Raw genomic sequence first — 21,877 nt, 5'->3', positions numbered from 1 at the left:
CAGAGTCTGCTTACTCAGAAAAGCAACAAGCAATGGATCCCAAAAGCCGGAGGGTGAAGCTTAATGATGGCTACTTCATTCCTGTCCTAGGATTTGGAACCTATGCACCAGAGGAGGTAAGAGTAGTGGTTTGGGGTTGAGATATAATATAAATAGTAGTGGATGTGACATGAGTATAAGGGGACTTGGGTTGTTAAGCACTGAGCTCTTGTGTGACCCTGGGAGGATCACACGGTTTCACTAACTGGGAGAGAACATCCAGTCTCCACTCTGTATTAGGGTCTGAGGCTGTGCTCACCTGCAGATTACTCTGCGTTCCCCTCCAGTTTCCATCTCTTTTCCAGCTTATCAAAAGAGGTGAGACTCAGCTGTCAAGAACACTGACTGTCAGCTACTTTGCTTTGAGGGAGATTGCAATGGTTTCTCTGTATATTTCATTAATTCCAGAACTCTTTCCTCTTTCCAAAAAGACATGACCCAGAGAAGTATTTGAGGAAAAATTTCCTGAAGATGAGGTGACTGAAAACTAATGGGAAGAATTGCTTTTCTACTGTGGGGTGCCTGCTCCGTGCCAGGCAAGACACACTAACTGTGTTTTGCCTTGGACTTCTGTTTCTGCTTGGAAAGTTCTCCTAATGGAAGCTTTAGTATCATTTGAAGGGATAAGCTACTATCTTACACCCAACTTTGAATTCTTGGGGTTTTCAGTTTCTTTTTATTATAGTCTGCAATACTCAGGCATAGGAGGTACTAGTGGACACGTCTCTAGACCTGATGCCAGAAAGTTTGCTGTCCATCTTGTCTTTAGAGTATGTAGTTGTGACAAGGGACTGGTCCTGAAACTTTGAGTCTCACTTTTCTGATTCATAAAACAGAAGATAATATTCAGAGACATTTTGCAACAGATATAAACCACTACTCTTACCTCCTCAGGTGCATAGGTTCCAAATCCCAGGATAGGGATGAAGTGGCCATCATTAAGCTTCACCCTCTGGCATTGGGTTTCCATTGCCTGTTGCTCCTCTGAGTAAGCAGACTGATTTTTCTTCTTCTGCCTTCACAGGTTATATATAATAGGAAGGTAACGCCCCAGCTGCACTGTCCAATGTTAGCAGATGCATTGTAGGAGGAGCATGATTAAATTATTTCCCATGGAGTAAGAAGAGAATTAAAGCCAGTTGGCTTGCTTGGGTTTTTTTATCAGTATAATCTTAAGATACATTTTGATGAGGTTGGCCGAACAAGTATTAACTGTATGTTAGACTAGAAACTTCCACATAGTTGTCTTTTTTCATTTTTCTAATTATGAAGCTGAATCTTACAGTACAAATACATTCATACAGAGAATCACACAATTGAAAGGAGTGATTAATAAGCATTTAAAAAAAATCTTCAGTTCAGTCGCTCAGTCATGTCCAGCTCTTTGCAACCCCGTGAATCGCAGCACGCCAGGCCTCCCTGTCCATCACTAACTCCCGGAGTTCACTCAGACTCATACCCCTTCATAAAGAATGAAAACTTCAAATGAAAATAAATTTGCCTTTAATTTTTACCACCAGCAAAATTATTTTGCTTTACAGACCTGATGGTGGTGAAATCCTGAAAAGGACACCAAAGCCACACATTCTGGCTGGTTTTTGCATACCATATGCAGTGTGAAAACTGACTCTTAGAGGGTTTATACCTTGAACTTAGTTATATAACTTTTAGAAAGCTATCATAATATAAATTATACATATATTACATACTTTGCTATTTTGCTCAGCCTTACCGGTGAAAGAAAAACTTGTAAGCAAGTTAAATTGTAACAACTTTGGGATAAGTAAGGGAAATTGTGAGTCACTGATATAGTGAAATGTTGTGAAACCAAATAAAATTTAACAGAGTTACGTGAGCAAAATGGTGGGCTAGGATGTATTGAATTCTCCCTTAGAAACATGAGAGAACAATCAGAAGTCAGATGAAAAATGTCATATGAGCTCTAGAAAACAGTCAAACAAAATCTATGGCAACAAAGTGAACACATAATCATGAAAAATCCAGAACAGGATGGAAGGACATTTTGTGGTGTTTTTACTCTCCTTACCCTCCTCCTGCCTGGGGCAGTGCAGTCTTGATCTGCAAAGAGCGGTGGCTCAGCTCCCTCAAACCAGAGTGATCACAGAAAGCCTTAATGCAATGTTGCAACCTACTTGGGGACAGCCTGAAGATGAAGGTCTGCTTTTCCTAAACAAACTTAAACTGAAGAACAGCTGGAGTGTCTCATTATAGCTGCAGGGGGGCTATATATATGTGGGACCAGGGACAAAGGATTAAGGGTGGAGACCTAGACTAGACTATGTAAAACCCTGAGTAGAACTGCCATGTGGATTGGGGGGACATAGGGCATTCAAAAACAGCCGTATATTCATGGGAATAAAACAGTCACCCGTGTACCAGGCAAGATGTTGACGCAGAAATAAACTGAGCAGCCCTTAGCTTTCTTTTGGACTGATCCCAGGACAAGGAGCATGCCAAGTTAACTAGTGAAGGCCAGTCATGATGTGCAGGAAATCAACCAAGAGTGAGTAGTTGCCTGTTGTTTCAAGTACCCAATGAATGCATACACACCCAGGAATACATACACACACACACACATACACAGGAACGCACGCACACATAATTTACTGTTGGGAAATACAAAAAGGCAAATTTCTTTTCATTTGATGTTTTGATTCTTTATTAAGGAATTACATTTTGAAACATGCTTATTAATATTAAACACTTTTAAACTGTGTGATTTATATATGTGTGGTGTTAATACTGTTTCAGCTGATGTAGGATCAAGATTGGGCTTCATAATCAGAAAAATGAAATGATTGTTATGTGGAAGTTTCCATGCAACATATGGTCAATAATTGTTAGCCCATCTCATCATTATATGATACTTAAGATTATACTGATAAAAAAAAACGAGTTAACTGACTTCAGTCTTCTTCTACCTCCAAATGTACTGGTTTAATCATGCTCTTCCTCCTACAACGTATCAGCTAACACTGGACAGTGCAGCTGGCATGTTAACTTCCTGTTGTTTACAACCTCTGAAGGCAGAAGAAAAAATCAGAGTCTGCTTACTCAGAAAAGCAACAAGCAATGGATCCCAAAAGCCGGAGGGTGAAGCTTAATGATGGCTACTTCATTCCTGTCCTAGGATTTGGAACCTATGCACCAGAGGAGGTAAGAGTAGTGGTTTGGGGTTGAGATATAATATAAATAGTAGTGGATGTGACATGAGTATAAGGGGACTTGGGTTGTTAAGCACTGAGCTCTTGTGTGACCCTGGGAGGATCACACGGTTTCACTAACTGGGAGAGAACATCCAGTCTCCACTCTGTATTAGGGTCTGAGGCTGTGCTCACCTGCAGATTACTCTGCGTTCCCCTCCAGTTTCCGTCTCTTTTCCAGCTTATCAAAAGAGGTGAGACTCAGCTGTCAAGAACACTGACTGTCAGCTACTTTGCTTTGAGGGAGATTGCAATGGTTTCTCTGTATATTTCATTAATTCCAGAACTCTTTCCTCTTTCCAAAAAGACATGACCCAGAGAAGTATTTGAGGAAAAATTTCCTGAAGATGAGGTGACTGAAAACTAATGGGAAGAATTGCTTTTCTACTGTGGGGTGCCTGCTCCGTGCCAGGCAAGACACACTAACTGTGTTTTGCCTTGGACTTCTGTTTCTGCTTGGAAAGTTCTCCTAATGGAAGCTTTAGTATCATTTGAAGGGATAAGCTACTATCTTACACCCAACTTTGAATTCTTGGGGTTTTCAGTTTCTTTTTATTATAGTCTGCAATACTCAGGCATAGGAGGTACTAGTGGACATGTCTCTAGACCTGATGCCAGAAAGTTTGCTGTCCATCTTGTCTTTAGAGTATGTAGTTGTGACAAGGGACTGGTCCTGAAACTTTGAGTCTCACTTTTCTGATTTATAAAACAGAAGATAATATTCAGAGACATTTTGCAACAAAAGACAGGGCTTGTTTACTTGTAGTGCAAAGTGTGATGAGGAGAGGGAATGGTCCAGGTTATTACTGAAGCTCATTTATTCATTCCTTAATACATCCCACAAGGCAAGTGATCTTAAGGAAAACCAGGACTGAGACCTGACAGAGGAAAGTTAGACCAAACATCTACTTCCTTGAAAATAAAAGATTCTGAGTTACCGAAACATAAATGCAATATTCAGTTCAGTTCAGTTCAGTCGCTCAGTCGTATCCGACTCTTTATGACCCCATGAACTGCAGCACGCTAGGCCTCCCTGTCCATCACCAAATCCCGGAGTTCACTCAGACTCACGTCCATTGAGTCAGTGATGCCATCCAGCCATCTCATCCTCTGTCGTTCCCTTCTACTCCTGCCTCCAATCTCTCCCAGCATCAGAATCTTTTCCAATGAGTCAACTCTTCACATGAGGTGTCCAAAGTACTGGAGTTTCAGCTTTAGCATCATTCCCTTCAAAGAAATTCCAGGGCTGAACTCCTTCAGAATGGCCTGGTTGGATCTCCTTGCAGTCCAAGGGACTCTCAAGAATCTTCTCCAACACCACAGTTCAAAAGCATCAATTTTTTCGTGCTCAGCTTTGTTCACAGTCCAACTCTCACATCCATACATGACCACTGGAAAAAGTCAGCCTTAAAAGGAAAGTTAATCTCACCATTTGCAACCACACAGATGAGCCAGGAGAACATTAAATGAAACAAGGCAGGCATAGAGAACAAATATTTCATGATCTTTTTATAGGTGGAATCTAAAAAAATTGACTCATAGAAGCAGAGTAGAGACATAGTGCTCAGAAACTGAGAACGAGCCTCTGAAGAATGGAAAGATTTTATCAAAGCTACAGACCTTCAGTTATAAGATACATAAGGCTTGAGACCTGATGTACAGCTTGGTGACTATAGTAAATAAATCTTAAATGTTCTCACCACACACAAAAGTAACCTATGTGAGGTTATGGATCTTCTGGTAGCTTAATTGTGGTAATCATTTACAATGGATAGTTATATGAGAACATCACTTTTTACACCTTGAATAGATAGTTTTAGATGTATTCGGTGTGGCTTCACCTGTAGACAGAGGTCTCAAAAGCTTTCACCTGGTTTCTTGATGCTTTTCAAATGAATTGAAGTGACAGTCTCTCAGTTGTGTTTGACTCTGTGACCCCATTGATTGTACAGTCCATGGAGTTCTCTAGGCCAGAATACTGGAGTATGTAGCATTCCCCTTCTCCAGGCGATCTTCCCAACCTAGGGATCGAACCCAGGTCTCCCACATTGCAGGTGGATCTTTACCAGCTGAACCACAAGTGAAGCCCTTTGATGCTTTTACCATGCCCTCATACTTTAGTTGATTTTGCCCCGGACATCTCACAGTATAATTTGTATACATGACTACAACTTTATTTTGAGTTCTTTGGATTGTATCAGCAAATCACTGAACCTGGAGGTGGGCTTGGGTCCTCTGATGCCTGTGATCAACCACTGGTCACCTGGGATTGAAGGGTTCCTGGGTTCCATTTAATCACTGACTAGGAACATTTAGGGAAACTGTCATGGGTTCATCACCACATACTTGCAGAATGAACCAAATGCATGAAGAAAAGTTGGTTCTTGGGATGATCAGTCTCATGCCTTAGCAATCTCTTAATCATGTGGATATTCAACTTCTACCTTTGTTACTCATGTAGGTTCCCAAGAGTGAAGCCCTGGAGGCCACCAAATTGGCTATAGAGGTTGGGTTCCGCCATGTTGACAGTGCTCATTTGTATCAAAATGAGGAGCAGGTTGGCCAGGCCATTCGAAGCAAGATTGCAGATGGCACTGTGAAGAGAGAAGATGTATTCTACACTTCAAAGGTGCTGTATGTGGTGTGTGTGTGCACATATGTGCAAGTGATTGTGTGAAGGTGACAATTAGGAAATAGGATTGGTAGTTAGGTGAATGTTGTCTATTGATAAAACTTTTTTGCACATATTTACATCTTAAATCTAGTATCCGAGGGACTCTCAAGAGTCTTCTCCAACACCACAGTTCAAAAGCATCAATTCTTCAGCGCTAAGCTTTCTTCACAGTCCAACTCTCACATCCATACATGACCACAGGAAAAACCATAGCCTTGACTAGATGGACCTTTGTTGGCAAAGTAATGTCTCTGCTTTTGAATATGCTATCTAGGCTGGTCGTAACTTTCCTTCCAAGAAGTAAGCATCTTGTAATTTCATGGCTGCAATCACCATCTGCAGTGATTTTGGAGCCCAAAAAAAAAAAAAATCTGACTCTGTTTCCACTGTTTCCCCATCTATTTCCCATGAAGTGATGGGACCAGATGCCATGATCTTTGTTTTCTGAATGTTGAGCCTTAAGCCAACTTTTTCACTCTCCTCTTTCACTTTCATCAAGAGGCTTTTTAGTTCCTCTTCACTTTCTGCCATAAGGTGATGTCATCTGCATATCTGAGGTTATTGATATTTCTCCCGGCAATCTTGATTCCAGCTTGTGCTTCTTCCAGCCCAGCATTTCTCATGATGTACTCTGCATGTAAGTTAAATAAGCAGAGTGACAATATACAGCCTCGACATACTCCTTTTCCTATTTGGAACCAGTCTCCTGGTCCATGTCCAGTTCTAACTCTTGCTTCCTGACCTGCATATAGGTTTCTCAAGAGGCAGGTCCTGTGGTTGGTATTCCCATCTCTCTCAGAATTTACCACATTTTATTGTGATCCACACAGTCAAAGGCTTTGGCATAGTCAATAAAGCATAATTAGATGTTTTTCTGGAAATCTCTTCTTTTTTTCAATGATCCAGGGTATGTTGGCAATTTGATCTCTGGTTCCTGTGCCTTTTCTAAAACCAGGTTGAACATCAGGAAGTTCACGGTTCAAGTATTGCTGAAGCCTGGCTTGGACAATTTTGAGCATTACTTTACTAGCATGTGAGATGAGTGCAATTGTGCAGTAGTTTGAGCATTCTTTGGCATTGGCTTTCTTTGGGATTGGAATGAAAACTGACATTTTCCAGTCCCGTGGCCACTGCTGAGTTTTCCAGATTTGCTGGCATATTGAGTACAGTACTTCCACAGCATCATCTTTCAGGATTTGAAGTAGCTCAACTGGAATTCCATCACTTCCACTAGCTTTGTTTGTTATGATGCTTTCTAAGGCCGCTTGACTTTGCATTTCAGCATGTCAAGCTCTCGGTGAGTGATCACACCATCGTGATTACCTTGGTCATTAAAGATCTTTTTTGTACAGGTTTTCTGTGTATTCTTGCCACCTCTTCTTAATATCTTTTGCTTCTGCTTGATCCCCTAGGTAATGGAATGCTAATTAATCTGAGAAAATTGACTGTTTGATCAAATTAGACTGTTTGTCCTCTGACACTCTTTCAAACATAATTCAGATGATGGGCTGGGTAATTATTTGGTAATGTTATTTATATCTTGATTCATTTCATTCTTTTGTGAATAGTGGAATGATGATAAATTCAAATAATAAAGTTTACATGGGTAGGTTAGACTTAAAATTGAACTCTAGAAGAAAACGGGCATTATTTTAGTGGTCATCCATTTCTATCCAATAGAAAATGTCTAATTATTGAGTGATATGAGGCAGACAAAATTAGCTACAGCGTTCATTTCACACAACTTCCCTTTTTTAACCTCTGCAGCTTTGGTGCACTTTCCTTCGACCAGAGTTGGTCCGACCAGCCTTGGAAAAGTCACTGAAAAATCTTCAACTGGACTATGTCGATCTCTATATTATTCATTCTCCTGTGTCTCTGAAGGTTAGCAATCTGCTTTTGTATTCAATCATATGTATTTTTTTTTTCTTGCCTCAGAGTGCTTATAAACTTGGATGGATGGTTGACTTAAGATTTTCTTAGTAGGTTGAAGAGATGATTACACTAGAGTAGAATCCCCTAAATAATCGTTTCTGATCATCTTTTTACTGAGCTTCCTTGAATCCTTAATTCTGTTACATGCCTCCCAGAGAAAGGCGTTCAACAATAATCTCATATGCTTTGCTCAAAAACTTGGGAAAATATAAATGGGCATTTTTAGCACACAGCTCTGATTATGATTTCTGAATCTCTTGGGGATTTCATGAACACAGTTTGGTACAGAGTGATGAGCAATGCCTCTGCCTCACACTTGCACAGACTGAGTTGTTCCCCCTTTCACTCTTTCAAGAGGAGCAACTTTGGTGGTGCTCCTTTTGGGTGGGTCTAAACCTCCCAGCCTTTAGAGGGACTTGAGAGACATTGCCTACACTGTTGCCTGACTTCACAATGAGCATTATAGAATGCACTTAGCCATTAAGAACTGCCATGTACACCCATGGCGGATTCATGTCAGTGTATGGCAAAACCAATACAATATTGTAAAGTAAAGAAATAAATAAATAAAACTGAGTTAAAAAAAAAAAAAACTGCAATGGGAATTTCCTGGCAGTCCAGTGGTTAGGATTCCATGCTTTCACTGCTGAGGCAAGTCAAGTTGAGGGAAGGAGTTCAATCCTGTTCTGGGAACTAAGATCCAGCAAGCTGTAGCCAAAAACAAAACAACAGCATCAACAAAACAAATGTATTACATAGAACTCTTGATTTTAAGTTACAGAAATTTACTCAAGCCACCCTATGCAGAAGAGTCTATTTGACTATGTAGATGGCATATCCCAGCCATGGATAGAGTTAAGGATTTGCAATACTCTTCAGTAATGTAACCTTTTAAAAAAATCCCTTATTCTGTCACTACTCTTGGTTTGCTTTATTTTTACTGAACATGTTCCGTTGGTTGCAAATATAGCCTTGGGGAAACTCAAGGTTCATATTCATGAAATTTGAGAGCATGTCTGGATCTTCTACATTCCGTATCCACCTAAACAGAGTCTTGCTGGTTCATGTGCCTGTCCTAGCGCATCAGATGCTCAGAGGGAAAAGAAGTCTGATTATCTAGCCCAAATCAAGTTTGCAATCTTTAATCTGGAAATAAAGCCATGTAACTTACTGCCATTCCCAGCACAAGAGAGGCATTTTGCAAGAGCAAAGTATAAGGGGCAGAAAAAAAATTCACATAAGTCACTGATAATCCCCATTACAATGTATGAAAATTATTTTCATTAAAACATATATTAGGTGTAAGAGATTAGTGGGAGCCTGCCTCCTGAAGACATTGCTCATAACTCCATTTGCAAATCACTTTTCTAATATTGGTATCTAGAATATTGCTTTACCTATCTCATAGAGGTTTAGTGCCTGGTCTAGACATGCCCAGCAGCCTAGCTAAATGTGGAGAAATCATTTGGTAACAGCTCTACAATGATTGCTTCTATTCCAGCCAGGGAATAGATTTGTTCCAAAAGATGAAAGTGGAAAACTGATATTTGACTCTGTGGATCTCTGTCACACATGGGAGGTGAGTGTGGGGAGAAGAAAGCCCAGAGGAGGAGACATGAGGGGGGAGTTTCTTTCATTTCTTCCACCTATGAGAATGGGCTGTGGACCATCAGACTCAGCAGTTCATGAATCTAAGGGTTGGGATTCTGGGGTTGAGGGGAGGAATCATTGCTGAAATGTTCACAGAGAAGAACAGTGGAGGAGAATATGAGACAGTGAAGACAGGCATCTATTTCCTTCCTTGTGATATGTCTTCTCTGGGATTTTTCTAACGAGGAGATGATAATTCTTCCTCTTGTGTCATGACCCTCTTCTCCTTTTGTCTTTCTTAAAATCAATGCTAATTATTGACATGAGACACTTTTTACAAATTTTTTCCAACATTTATTCTTGATCTATCACTCATTCCAAGTGACTGTTCATCACCCCTCCCTCCCAGGCCCTGGAGAAGTGTAAGGATGCAGGGCTGACCAAGTCCATCGGGGTGTCCAACTTCAACCACAAGCAGCTGGAGAAGATCCTGAACAAGCCGGGGCTCAAGTACAAGCCCGTCTGCAACCAGGTGAGTAGCTTGGCTCCTCTGCCTGCTGCTCTTCAGAACCTCCTTCTTGCCCTGGAGCCTGATGTCTGTCTGTCCTCCCCTCCTGTTCATCTGACGTTTGGGAACAGAAGGTTCCAGAGAGCAGAGCCTCTGTCTGGATGGTGTGAATAGAATCCATAGCAGTATCTTTGATAAAATCTGGGTGGAAAATACGGGGAGGAGTTACCACTAACTTGTGGTAGGAATTGAGGGAAGGTAATAGGGGTGAAGGGGCTTAGACCAGTCCCCCAGAACTTAGAGGAAGGAGGCCTTTCCCTGAGCTGAAAGGGTGATAACTAATCGGATGATCGAAAGTTCCTCAGAGGGAACTGTATACAGGAAGGAAGACCATGAAAACACAGAATGAGAAGTAAATAACAAAGGGAAAAATCAGCTGAGATAGGTGCTAAGTGTTTGTGTGGGGTCTAGATGCCTGAATCCTTAGTCTTGGTGTCTCTACATTCATTGGTCTTCATCATGGAGCACAGTACAGAAAAGTTTGCTGGAGACAGTGAAGGTCTGTCAAGTCAGATGGATGAAGTTAAAGGCTTATGGTGACACCAACTGTAGATATTCACTCAGGAACATTTACTTAGCTTAGAGCACATCTGATCATTTACTCAGTCTTGGACTGGTTCTCCCATCAATGTCCGTCATAAAATTAACTGGTTTAGCACACTTGTCTATGTTTGTTTCTGCACTCTTATTGTTTTGGTTCTATTTTTACTTTATTGTGGTGAGAAAACTTAACATGAGATCTAATCTCATAAAAATGTTCAAGTATTCAGTACAATACAGACAGTGTTGTTTACTATACAGACAGTGCTGTACAGCAGATCTTGTATAATTGAGACTTCACACCCATGATTAGCAAATCTGGATTCTTCCTTCCTCCCAGCCCCTGGTGACCATCTCTCTAATGTTTAATTCTAAGTTTGACCTATCTACATATATAACTGAGATGTGATATATATGTAATGTAATCTTTATCCTGGTGAAATGGTCTTATTTCAAATGTATCATAATGTCTCTAATATACAACTTGAAGTCAAGGATAACAAATCTCCTATAGCAGAATTCTTTGCAAGCCAAGTGTAGCTTACATAATTCAAGAAATATACATATATCAATTATACATATATTTTCAATTTTAGAAATTAAAATATTAATGTGATTCTAATATTAATTTTGCCCATATTTGTTTATTATGAAAAATTTCAGATATTAGAAGAGTTAAGATTACAACAGGGAATATACACATATTTAATTTTATTTATTATGTATTATATATTTAACAAATAAAATCTATAACACTTTGTTGACCTGTATCTTATGTGGTTCCCATGTCACATTGAGCCATGTTTCCCAAGGTCTTTTCACCTAGAATGACCACTAAAGCACTCTGTTACCAGAATATCTAGACAAGCTTTTAACAGATGCACTGTATTTATCGTTGTTTTGTGACTTTAATTAGTATGCATATGCATGTGCTCAGTTGTGTCCGACTCTTTGCGACCCTGTGAACTGTAGCTCGCCAGATTCTCCAGACAAGAATACTGGAGTGGATGGCCATGCCCTCCTGCAGGGGATCTTCCTGACCCAGGGATCAAACCTGCATCTCTCACATTGGCAGGCGGGTTCTTCACAACTAGCACCACTCGGGAAGCCTCCACACTTATTCCTACAAGACAGGGTAAAACTTGACTCCTTGTCACTAATTGTCAGTTTCTGAGACAGGATTTATTGTAATAATCATCAACCCTGGAGGAAAATATTTTTGTTCTTTTCACCTCTCTCATCACTAGCGCTTCAGGGATTTTTATTTACTCTGTGTACCGTACTTGTTTTCATTCATGATTCCTTCTGATGCTCAAGTCTACCCAAATGTCACCAGTGGGTTCCCCATCAAAGTGGTTCTTTTTACTTTAAGTCATTTGTCCATAAGTCTTTGTGCAATTTCTTGCTGTCTGGCACAGTTTGATGTCCATGATTCTGATGGCTCTTTTCCTGTTCCCGATCTGGAATTAGGCAAGTGTCCTGGTGGTATCCAGTGGTGTTCGGCAACCAAAATCTGGTTCCTAGAGTTGCTTCTTCTCAAGAATGTCATTATTTTTTTGTTTTATCTTTTCAGGAGACAGTAATAAAATTTCTTTTTTAAAAAAATATCATGACAAGGTTGATGTTTTAAGTTCTAATTTGATGTGACACAGTGTTTTCTTTAGCACGTTTCAAACTTTTAATCTTTGTAGTATTAATATTGTCTTTTCATATAAACTGACACTCTTCTATCTTCCATTCTACAGGTGGAATGTCACCCTTACCTCAACCAGAGCAAACTGCTGGAGTTCTGCAAGTCACACGATATTGTCCTAGTTGCTTATGCTGCTCTGGGAGCCCAACTATCATCAGAATGGTATGAACATTATTGAAGACAAGGGGATTCTCTAAAATTCAATTTTTGAAGAAATATGTTTATCTTAATGTAACAGTACTCTGGAGATAACTCTCGTTTGGCAGGGGAAGAGAAGAGAGATGGGAGAAACCCTGCTCTTTTGTCTTCCCATCCATCACCCAGCCAATTTTTACATTTCATGTATCTTGTAAAATGTTAAACGGCAAGTCTGCAATACATTTATATATAATTCCATAGTTGAGACCTAAGACATAAACTTAAGTCATGATTTACTTATTTATTAACTAATGAATACATTACTGCTGCTGCTGCTGCTAAGTCACTTCAGTTGTGTCCGACTCTGTGCGACCCCATAGATGGAAGCCCACTAGGCTCCCCCGTTCCTGGGATTCTCCAGGCAAGAACACTGGAGTGGGTTGCCATTTCCTTCCCCAATGCATGAAAGTGAAAAGTGAAAATTGAAAGTGAAGTTGCTCAGTCATGTCCGACTCTTAGCGACCCCATGGACTGCAGCCCACCAGGCTCCTCCATCCATGGGATTTTCCAGGCAAGAGTACTGGAGTGGGGTGCCATCGCCTTCTCCAAATTACTAATGAATAATAAACTTTCAAGCTTCCCTTACCTTATGTCTAAAACCAGGATAATATTAAGTACCTCCCAGGTTTATGATGATCAAAAATTAACAAGTTGAATCATTTTAGTAAGCATTTATTTGTAGGACTATTGCATAATGCAAACAACAATGAAATGAATAGTTCTCATCTTTGGACTACTTGATTTTTATCAACACTTGAGAACAGCAAAAATTTAAAAATTTCCTGGTCTTCTCCATCTCATTTTCTTTTCATGCCCTTGTACTTACTTTAGAGTTGTGATTATAAAAGAAAAACAGCCACTGAGATGTAAAAACAGAAAAAAATTTCCACAAGATTGGCAGTACTCACAAGTATGCATCAAATGCCTGGAAGAGGTTTGTAAATACAGACTGCCAGGTGCCACAGTTGAGTTTCTGATTCAGTTTGTCTGCAGTTAAGCCATGGAATTTGCATTTCTAGCAAGATCCCAGGTGATGCTGATGCTGCTGGCCCATGGACCACACTTTGAGAAACATTGGTCTAGAGTGAACCTACTTGGTCTGTTTGAAAAGCCTCCTTAGAAACTGAGTACTTAGTCTCAGCCCCTCAGCATTTCTGAATTTCCTTCCAGGGTGAACCAGAACCACCCCGTTCTCTTGGAGGACCCAGTTCTTTGTGCCATTGCCAAAAAGCACAAGCAAACCCCAGCTCTGGTTGCCCTTCGCTACCAGGTACAGCGTGGGGTTGTGGTTTTGGCCAAGAGTTTCAACAAGAAGCGGATCAAAGAGAACATGCAGGTGATGATGAGTGGGGCTGTGGGCAGAGGGCTCCTAGGGAGTATCCTTCATGAGGGTCATTCTTTGTCTCTCAAGACTTTCCTTGAATCAAGAGAAGTTACCAGTTCTTCCCCATGCATGAATGTGTTGTGTGTGCCTGGTGATTTTCTCCTCCTGATGTGGCAACAGGAGAGGTGGCATGGCTGGAGAGGGTTCAAGTTGGGCAGAAAACAGAGATTTTTGTTTCAGCATTACGTCAGCCATTTATATTGTCACCTTGTGCAAATGACACCTCATTTTCTTTGTTCTCAATTGACAAAATTGAATTATGTGATTCCCAAATGGCACCCCACTCCAGTACTCTTGTCTGGAAAATCCCATGGATGGAGGAGCCTGGAAAGCTACCATCCATGAGGTCGCTGAGGGTCAGACACGACTGAGTGACTTCACTTTCACTTTTCACTTTCATGCGTTGGAGAAGGAAATGGCAACCCACTCCAGTTTTCTTGCCTGGAGAATCCCAGGGACAGGGGAGCCTGGTGGGCTGCTGTCTATGGGGTCGCACAGAGTCGGAAACGACTGAAGTGACATTGCAGCATAGATTATCTAGGCTGCTCTAACAAACACCATCATAGTAAGGTAATGCTCAAAATTCTCCAAGCCAGGCTTCAGCAATACGTGAACCGTGAACTCCCTGATGTTCAAGCTGGTTTTAGAAAAGGCACAGGAACCAGAGATCAAATTGCCAACATCCGCTGGCTCATGGAAAAAGCAAGAGAGTTCCAGAAAAACATCTAATTCTGCTTTATTGACTATGCCAAAGCCTTTGACTGTGTGGATCACAATAAACTGTGGAAAATTCTGAGAGAGATGGGAACACCAGATCACCTGACCTGCCTCTTGAGAAATCTGTATGCAGATCAGGAAGCAACAGTTAGAACTGGACATGGAACAACAGACTGGTTCCAAATAGGACAAGGAGTACATCAAGGCTGTATATTGTCACCCTGCTTATTTAACTTATATGCAGAGTACATCATGAGAAACGCTGGGCTGGAAGAAACACAAGTTGGAATCAAGATTGCCAGGAGAAATATCAATAACCTCATATATGCAGATGACACCACCCTTATGGCAGAAAGTGAAGAGGAGCTAAAGAGCCTCTTGATGAAAGTGAAAGAGGAGAGTGAAAAAGTTGGCCTAAAGCTCAACATTCAGAAAACGAAGATCATGGCATACGGTCCCATCACTTCATGGCAAGTAGATGGGGAAACAGTGGAAACAGTGTCAGATTTTATTTTTTGGGGCTCCAAAATCACTGCAGGTGGTGACTGCAGCCATGAAATTAAAAGACGCTCACTGCTTGGAAGGAAAGTTATGACCAACCTAGATAGCATATTGAAAAGCAGAGACATTACTTTGCCAACTAAGGTCCATCTAGTCAAGGCTATGGTCTTTCCAGTAGTCATGTATGGATGTGAGAGTTAGACTGTGAAGAAAGCTTAGCACTGAAGAATTGATGTTTTTGAACTGTGGTGTTGGAGAAGACTCTTGAGAGTCCCTTGGACTGCAAGGAGGTCCAACCAGTCCATTCTGAAGGAGATCAGCCCTGGGATTTCTTTGGAGGGAATGATGCTAAAGCTGAAACTCCAGTACGCTGGCCACCTCATGTGAAGAGTTGACTCATTGGAAAAAAATTTTGATGCTGGGAGAGATTGAGGGCAGGAGGAGAAGGGGACGACAGAGGATGAGATGGCTGGATGGCATCACTGACTCGATGGACGTGAATCTGTGTGAACTCCGGAAGTTGGTGGTAAACAGGGAGGCCTGGCGTGCTCCTTTTCATGAAGTCACAAAAGTCGGACACGACTGAATGACTGAACTGAACTGAACTGAACAAACACCACAGATTGTGTGGCATAGAAACTATTGAAATTTGTAGTCTCACAGTTCTGGAGGTGGAGATCTGAGATCAGGGTGTCCATGTGGTCAAGTGAGGGCCCTCCTCCAGGTCACAGGCTTCTCCTTGTATCTTAACTTGGTAGAGGGGGCAACAGAGCTCTCCCAAGTCTCTTATATGAATATGATATTGTTTAAATATCATTCATGAGGGCCCCACCATTATAGCCTAATTAATCACTCTTCAAGGGCTCATTTCTAACACCATCACAGTGGGGTAAGGTTCCCAACAGGTAAGTTTGGGGGACACACAAGTTACAGCAGTGATCTTGAACCTCTAAATTATCATGATTTTATTTTACATTTCCCTGAATAGTAATGTAGCTTCATTTTTATACATTTAATCTCCATGAGTTTTTGCTGTTGCAAAGTTCCTATGCAAGACTGTGCCCATTTTTGCTGAGCTGTCTTTTGATTTGTGTGTAGGAGACCATTATCGTACTCTTAGCCATAGCTGTAAAGGAAACTCTCCCACATTTCAGGGTTTAATGCAGAGATCACTTATGCTTCTCTTGATTCTGTAGTTTGATGATCAGCCTGCACTCAGCTCAGCTGTTGTCCTCTTGGCTGGGCTCTCGTGTATTTGCAGTTTAGTGCAGAGCAGCTCCAGTACTCTTGCCTGGAGAATCCCAGGGACGGGGGAGCCTGGTGGGCTGCCATCTATGGGGTTGCACAGCATCGGACGTGACTGAAGTGACTTAGCAGCAGCAGCAGCAGCAGTAGAGCAGCTCGGTAGTTCTGCTTTAGCAGATGGATGTGGCTCTTGTCAGAGGAGCTGTGCACCTTTCCATCTAGTTTTTCATATGTTTGGCTATACTGTGGTCAACTAACCTGGTCTTCATTTCAGCACAGTGCTATGATCCCCAGTCAGCGAGTGGGGAAAAATCCTCTTCATGTCTGGACTCAGAACTAACTCACCACTTCTGGGAAATATCACTGCTGCTGCTGCTAAGTCACTTCAGTCGTGTCCAACTCTGTGCGACCCCTCAGACGGCAGCCCACCAGGCTCCCCCGTCCCTGGGATTCTCCAGGCAAGAACACTGGAGTGGGTTGCCATTTCCTTCTCCAATGCAGGAAAGTGAAAAGTGAAAGTGAAGTCGCTCAGTCGGGTCCGACTCCTAGCAACCCCATGAACTGCAGCCCACCAAGCTCCTCTATCCATGGGATTTTCCAGGCAAGAGTACCAGAGTGGGGTGCCATTGCTTTCTCCAGTCCAGTGCAAATATCACTGTCCAAGGCAGGTTACCGCTCAGGTCAAGGAGAAGGGAAATTGTCCCCTGAAAAACTGTTTCCATTTAAATTTGATTCTGTAATATAGCTGAAACTGATTTTCTTTTTTTTATATAAATTTATTTATTTTAATTACAGGCTAATTACTTTACAATATTGTATTGGTTTTGCCATACATCAACATGAATCCACCACGGGTGTACACGTGTTCCCCAACCCGAACCCGCCTCCCACCTCCCTTCCCGTACCATCCTTCTGATTTTCTAATAAGATATGAAAAGGGATATATATATATATATATATATATATATATATATATATATATATATGTGTGTGTGTGTGTGTGTGTGTGTGTATTTAAATGGAAATCTAAAGATCCATATTTTTCTACAGATTTTCATTGTCAACTCTGTCATATATCAAATGTCCATAAGTACATTTCCGACCTCTCTTCTATTTAACGATTCAGTTTTCTGTACTGTCTTATTATAGTGGAAAACAAGTCTTGTTTTTTGGAATGGTACATTCTCCTTCCTTAAAGAGATCTTTGCTACTTTTCACTAGCTGTTCCTTGATGTAAATTTAGTGTCACTTTCCCAACTCCCACAAAAGAATACATGTTTAAGTCTTAGGTTCATGTTGCATTGAAACACTAGAATGCTTTGGAGAAAACTGATTTCTTTACAAATTGAGATTTCCATGCTATGATTATGAGATGAATTTCTAATTATTTAGGTGTGCTTTAATATTTTAAGCACATTTCATAACTTTTTTCCTTAAAGGCTTTACATAATCCTTTTGGGTTAGATTTACTCTTAGATAATGAATAAGTTTGATATGGGATTATTGGGTAGGTTTTTGGAGGGAGGGGTCCTCCTTACAATTCTTATTAAGTTCAAAGGTATATCATATTTAGGGGGTGTTGGGAAGAAGAAAAACAGCTTAATGCATGGTGAAATGCAGGTATTTTGTCTGAATTGTCCAACTGCCCCTTTGTTTTTGAAAGAAGATATTTTTTTTTCAATTTTCTGTCTCAAATAATTCACTTAGAAAGATAAGGGACTGATGCGCTATAATCTGTTTAAGGTGGACAGAAAAGGAGAAGGTGTAGGAAGGAGAGGTGAGAGCTCAGCAGAGGGTCCCAGGCTTGTTCACCTGGAAGCTGAGGACAGACACGGCTTCCCTGTCACCTCTTCTTGTCTCTGTCCAACTTGAAGTCCTTCAGTCCCCAGGGGCAGGCCAGCTCCTTGGAGGAAAGGCTAATGTGTTTCTTCCTTCCTTCTAGGTGTTTGACTTTGAACTGACTCCAGAAGACATGAAAGCAATCGATGGCCTCAATCGTAATATAAGATACTATGATTTTCAACAGTAAGTGACTTGTATATATTACACACACAGTTTTCTCTAGCATATAGCTCAGCAGAGGAATAAGCTTTCTTAAAACTTAGTTTTAGGGAGGATGTCCTGATTTCCAGCATAGGAGTAAACCAGGGGCTTCCTGCAGACCTCAGACCAGAAGTTTCCTCCAGGGTTGCATTTATCACTAACAGAAATGTAATTGAGGCCCAGGAGAACCTATAAGTAAGATCCCCAGATTTGACATTGTGGTGAATTCACTACGTTGTGCCTGTAATCCCTGAGCCTGATGTACCTCCTCTCAAGGCTGAGGGACCTAGTAGACACAGAGAGCACACTGCCTGTAGCCCACTGTTCTTTCAGGGACCTACACGAATATTTCACCTTTAAATCCTTTTAGAATCAGGAGGAAATGATAAATAAGGACTGTGTGATAAAGAATCCATCTTGGATTACATTCATGTTTATCCTATTGTATGAGTATGGTCAGTTGTGTCTGACTCCTGGAGGCCCAGGAACTGTAGCCCTCCAGGCTCCTCTGTCCATGGGATTTCCCAGCAACAATACTGGAGTGGGTTGCCATTTTCTTACCTAGGGGATAAGATCTTCCCAACTCAGGGATCAAACCCACATTTTCAGCAACTCCTATATTGGCAAGTGGATTCTTTAACAGTGAGCCACCTGGGAGTCCCCAAGTTTATCCTAACACAATTGTAAATGTATTGCTGATGTGTTTTGGAGGAGGGGTCCATGAAGGCCAACAGGCATTATTGCTGAGTAGTCACAGTGGGCCTGCTTCCACCCCCTCCTCCTAGTGTCTGATGGTTTTTCTCCCTAATGGGCATTTCTTGTACCAAGACAAATCAATTCATCCAAATCAATCCCTTTCCCCCCTGTTACAACACATTTCCTCATCCTTGTAATGTCACCAAATGAGTTGCAAGTAGATCACGAACTTAGCTGACGCTCGAGAGAGTGACTGCTGTGTCCTTAGCAGGACACACCCTACTAAGATCATCTGAGTCTCTAGTTTCTTGAGTCCAGACTTAATCTAGTGCTGCCTTTGTCTAGCAGATGTCCATCCCCTGGAGAGCTCCTATCTCCTTGATTTTGACTTAGTCACAAACCTAGGATTCCAGCTTCCTGATTACTGCAGGAGGATGTCAGGATTGATGAGAAAGAGGGCTAATCAAACAGAGAGATATTGGAAAACAGTTTAGAAAGAAGCAAATTCAAATTAGTGATAAAATGAATATTTAGTTTCAAATGAAAGATCTCAAAACTCTCCTTGTTTGTAAAGAAGATGTTTATATGTACATATACATGTGTTTATAAGTATACCATTATTCTGAGAAAAGACATAATGATAAATGAAAGTTACTTTTCTGTTCTCAAAAGCTTATGTGTGTGCTGTGTTCTCCTTCATTAAGCTGTGAATGCCTAGACTTACTCATCCTTGTGGGTTTATGTCAACAGCACAACTCTTGGCACATGGAATTGCTCTGAATGCACTCTTTAATGAATTGAATTGAAAAGGACCAAGTTAGAAAGAAAAGTCAGGCCATAAGAAAAGATAACAACAGTAATACTAATGAATAAATAATGTGTTGTCATATAGACTAAGAAAATAGTAATCACAATTTATAGGTATGGTTATTTAGGTGTATGTGGTATTTCTTCAGCTTAATAGTAATTCCTCAATTGGAGGCATCCTGTATTTTGGGTATGCTCAACATTTTTTCATTGAATGTTTATACGAAAAAGAGCAAGGTATTCCTTAACTATGGTTATTCTCATCACTTAGGGCCGAAAGTTCCACCTGTGTCTGAAATGACCTCCACAGTCAATCCTAGGTCTTGTACTCCCATATAAATTGTATGCATTTATATATTGTATAAGTCACTGTGGAGTAACTGTTACACATGAATGTTGGGACTGGACATGCAGGTGCAGTGTGCACATGAAGCAGACACCTGGTGTGTGCTTGTTGGGGGCGAAGGAGGGACATGTTTTGTAGATTTTGAGTTTGAGCCCATTCTGACTGCATCCACAGAGTAATGCTCTCTGTGACAACAAGACAGATTTAATAAATCAATCTTCCTCCTTCTCTTTCAGGGGTACTGGTCACCCTGAGTATCCATTTTCTGAAGAATACTGACTGGGTGAGCTGTCCACCATGCCTTCTACCTGAACGTCTTGCTTCTAGGGCTGTGAAGAGCATTTCTGTACTTGGTGGAGGTGTTTAAAAGAAGTGTCTGAACTTTTGAAAGCTTGTTTTTCTTTAAAAACTTTTTATGAAATAATCAAGATTTCAAATATCAGTACTAGTTTTTCCTGATAACAAAAAAATTTGAAAAATAAAGGGGAAAAGATAGAAAATAAAGATAACCTGATTAACCCATTTAATAAATTTGGTCCATTTTCCTTTGTTGAAAATGAATCAGTCAATCTAAGAAAGAAATATAAAATTTTATTCGAGCCAAATTTGAGAACTATAACCCAGAAAACTCTGCTGTTCTGTCTTCTAGAAGTCAAGGCACTGGGGATGTAAGTTTTGGAGACAGAGGGCTCTACATGAAAAGACATATTATTGACAGTGTACATAATACACATAAAAGTGTCATCGTGTTGAGTCATGTGACCCCTTATAAGATCAAGAAGAAATTTGTCTTTTAAGGAGCTGTCTTACTGATGCTGGGAGAATGTGGCTCTTTATGGTTGAGCAGGTCCTCGCATTGATGGAAGAGGTCTGGTACATATATAATGCAGACACACAACCCACAGTAAGGAGAGAGGGGTGCAAAGGGCACAAAAGAATTTTTCATATTTAAATTTTTGCCATAAAATATAAATTTTATTTCATACCTTCATGACTCCCCTATACAAAAGTGTGTGTCTGTTTATAATTAGAATCATTTTCAATATGCAGGTTGTATACTTAGTTTTTACTTAGCATAAGTGTTTTTGTAAGCTATCAAGTGTTATTTGATGGTTGCCAAGGGTCAAGGGGTTGGGAGAGGGTTGGATTGGGAGGGTAGGGTTAGCAGGTGCAAGCTATTATATAAGGAATGGATTAACAACAAAGTCCTACTGTATAGCACAGGGAATGATATTTATCTATGGTAAACCATAATTGGAAAAAATACGATAAAGAATGTATATATGTGTATAACTGAGTCACTTTTGTGTACATTAGCAATTGAAACAACATTGTAATTAAACTATACTTTAATAGAATATAAACTAAAAATTACAGTATTATATTTAGCTTCTTATAATGCTTCTCAGGTGGCTCAGTGGTAAAGAATCTGCCTGTCAATGAAGGAGGCACAGGTTTGATCTCTGGATAGGGAAGAGTCCCTGAAGAAGGCAATGGCAATTCAGTCCAGTATTTTCACCTGGGAATCCCAAGGACAGAAGATCATGATGGGCTACAGTCCGTGGGGTGGAAAAAAGTTGAACAGGATTTAGTGACTGATTATGCACACATGTTATAAAGCAGTGCATCTTTTCAATTTATTTAATTTTTAAAACTGTTAGTTCTCTATTTAAAACA

General features: G+C 40.6%; 1 protein-coding gene across 1 annotated transcript; it reads left to right on the top strand.

Moving 5' to 3' along the window:
* The first annotated feature begins 3,132 nt into the window (after positions 1-3,132).
* Positions 3,133-20,550, top strand: LOC138091811 (prostaglandin F synthase 1). Its single transcript, XM_068987787.1, has 9 exons — positions 3,133-3,216; positions 5,725-5,892; positions 7,705-7,821; positions 9,374-9,451; positions 9,872-9,994; positions 12,316-12,425; positions 13,632-13,797; positions 18,251-18,333; positions 20,437-20,550. Exons 1-9 carry the CDS (start codon positions 3,133-3,135, stop codon positions 20,477-20,479), a joined length of 972 nt encoding a protein of 323 aa, XP_068843888.1. The 3' UTR covers positions 20,480-20,550.
* The last annotated feature ends 1,327 nt before the right edge of the window (positions 20,551-21,877 follow it).

Source organism: Capricornis sumatraensis, chromosome 15, assembly GCF_032405125.1.
Source record: "Capricornis sumatraensis isolate serow.1 chromosome 15, serow.2, whole genome shotgun sequence".
Classification (NCBI taxonomy): domain Eukaryota; kingdom Metazoa; phylum Chordata; class Mammalia; order Artiodactyla; family Bovidae; genus Capricornis; species Capricornis sumatraensis.
The sequence above is the reverse complement of the archived record's forward strand: the minus strand, read 5'-3'. Positions and strand labels throughout refer to the sequence as shown.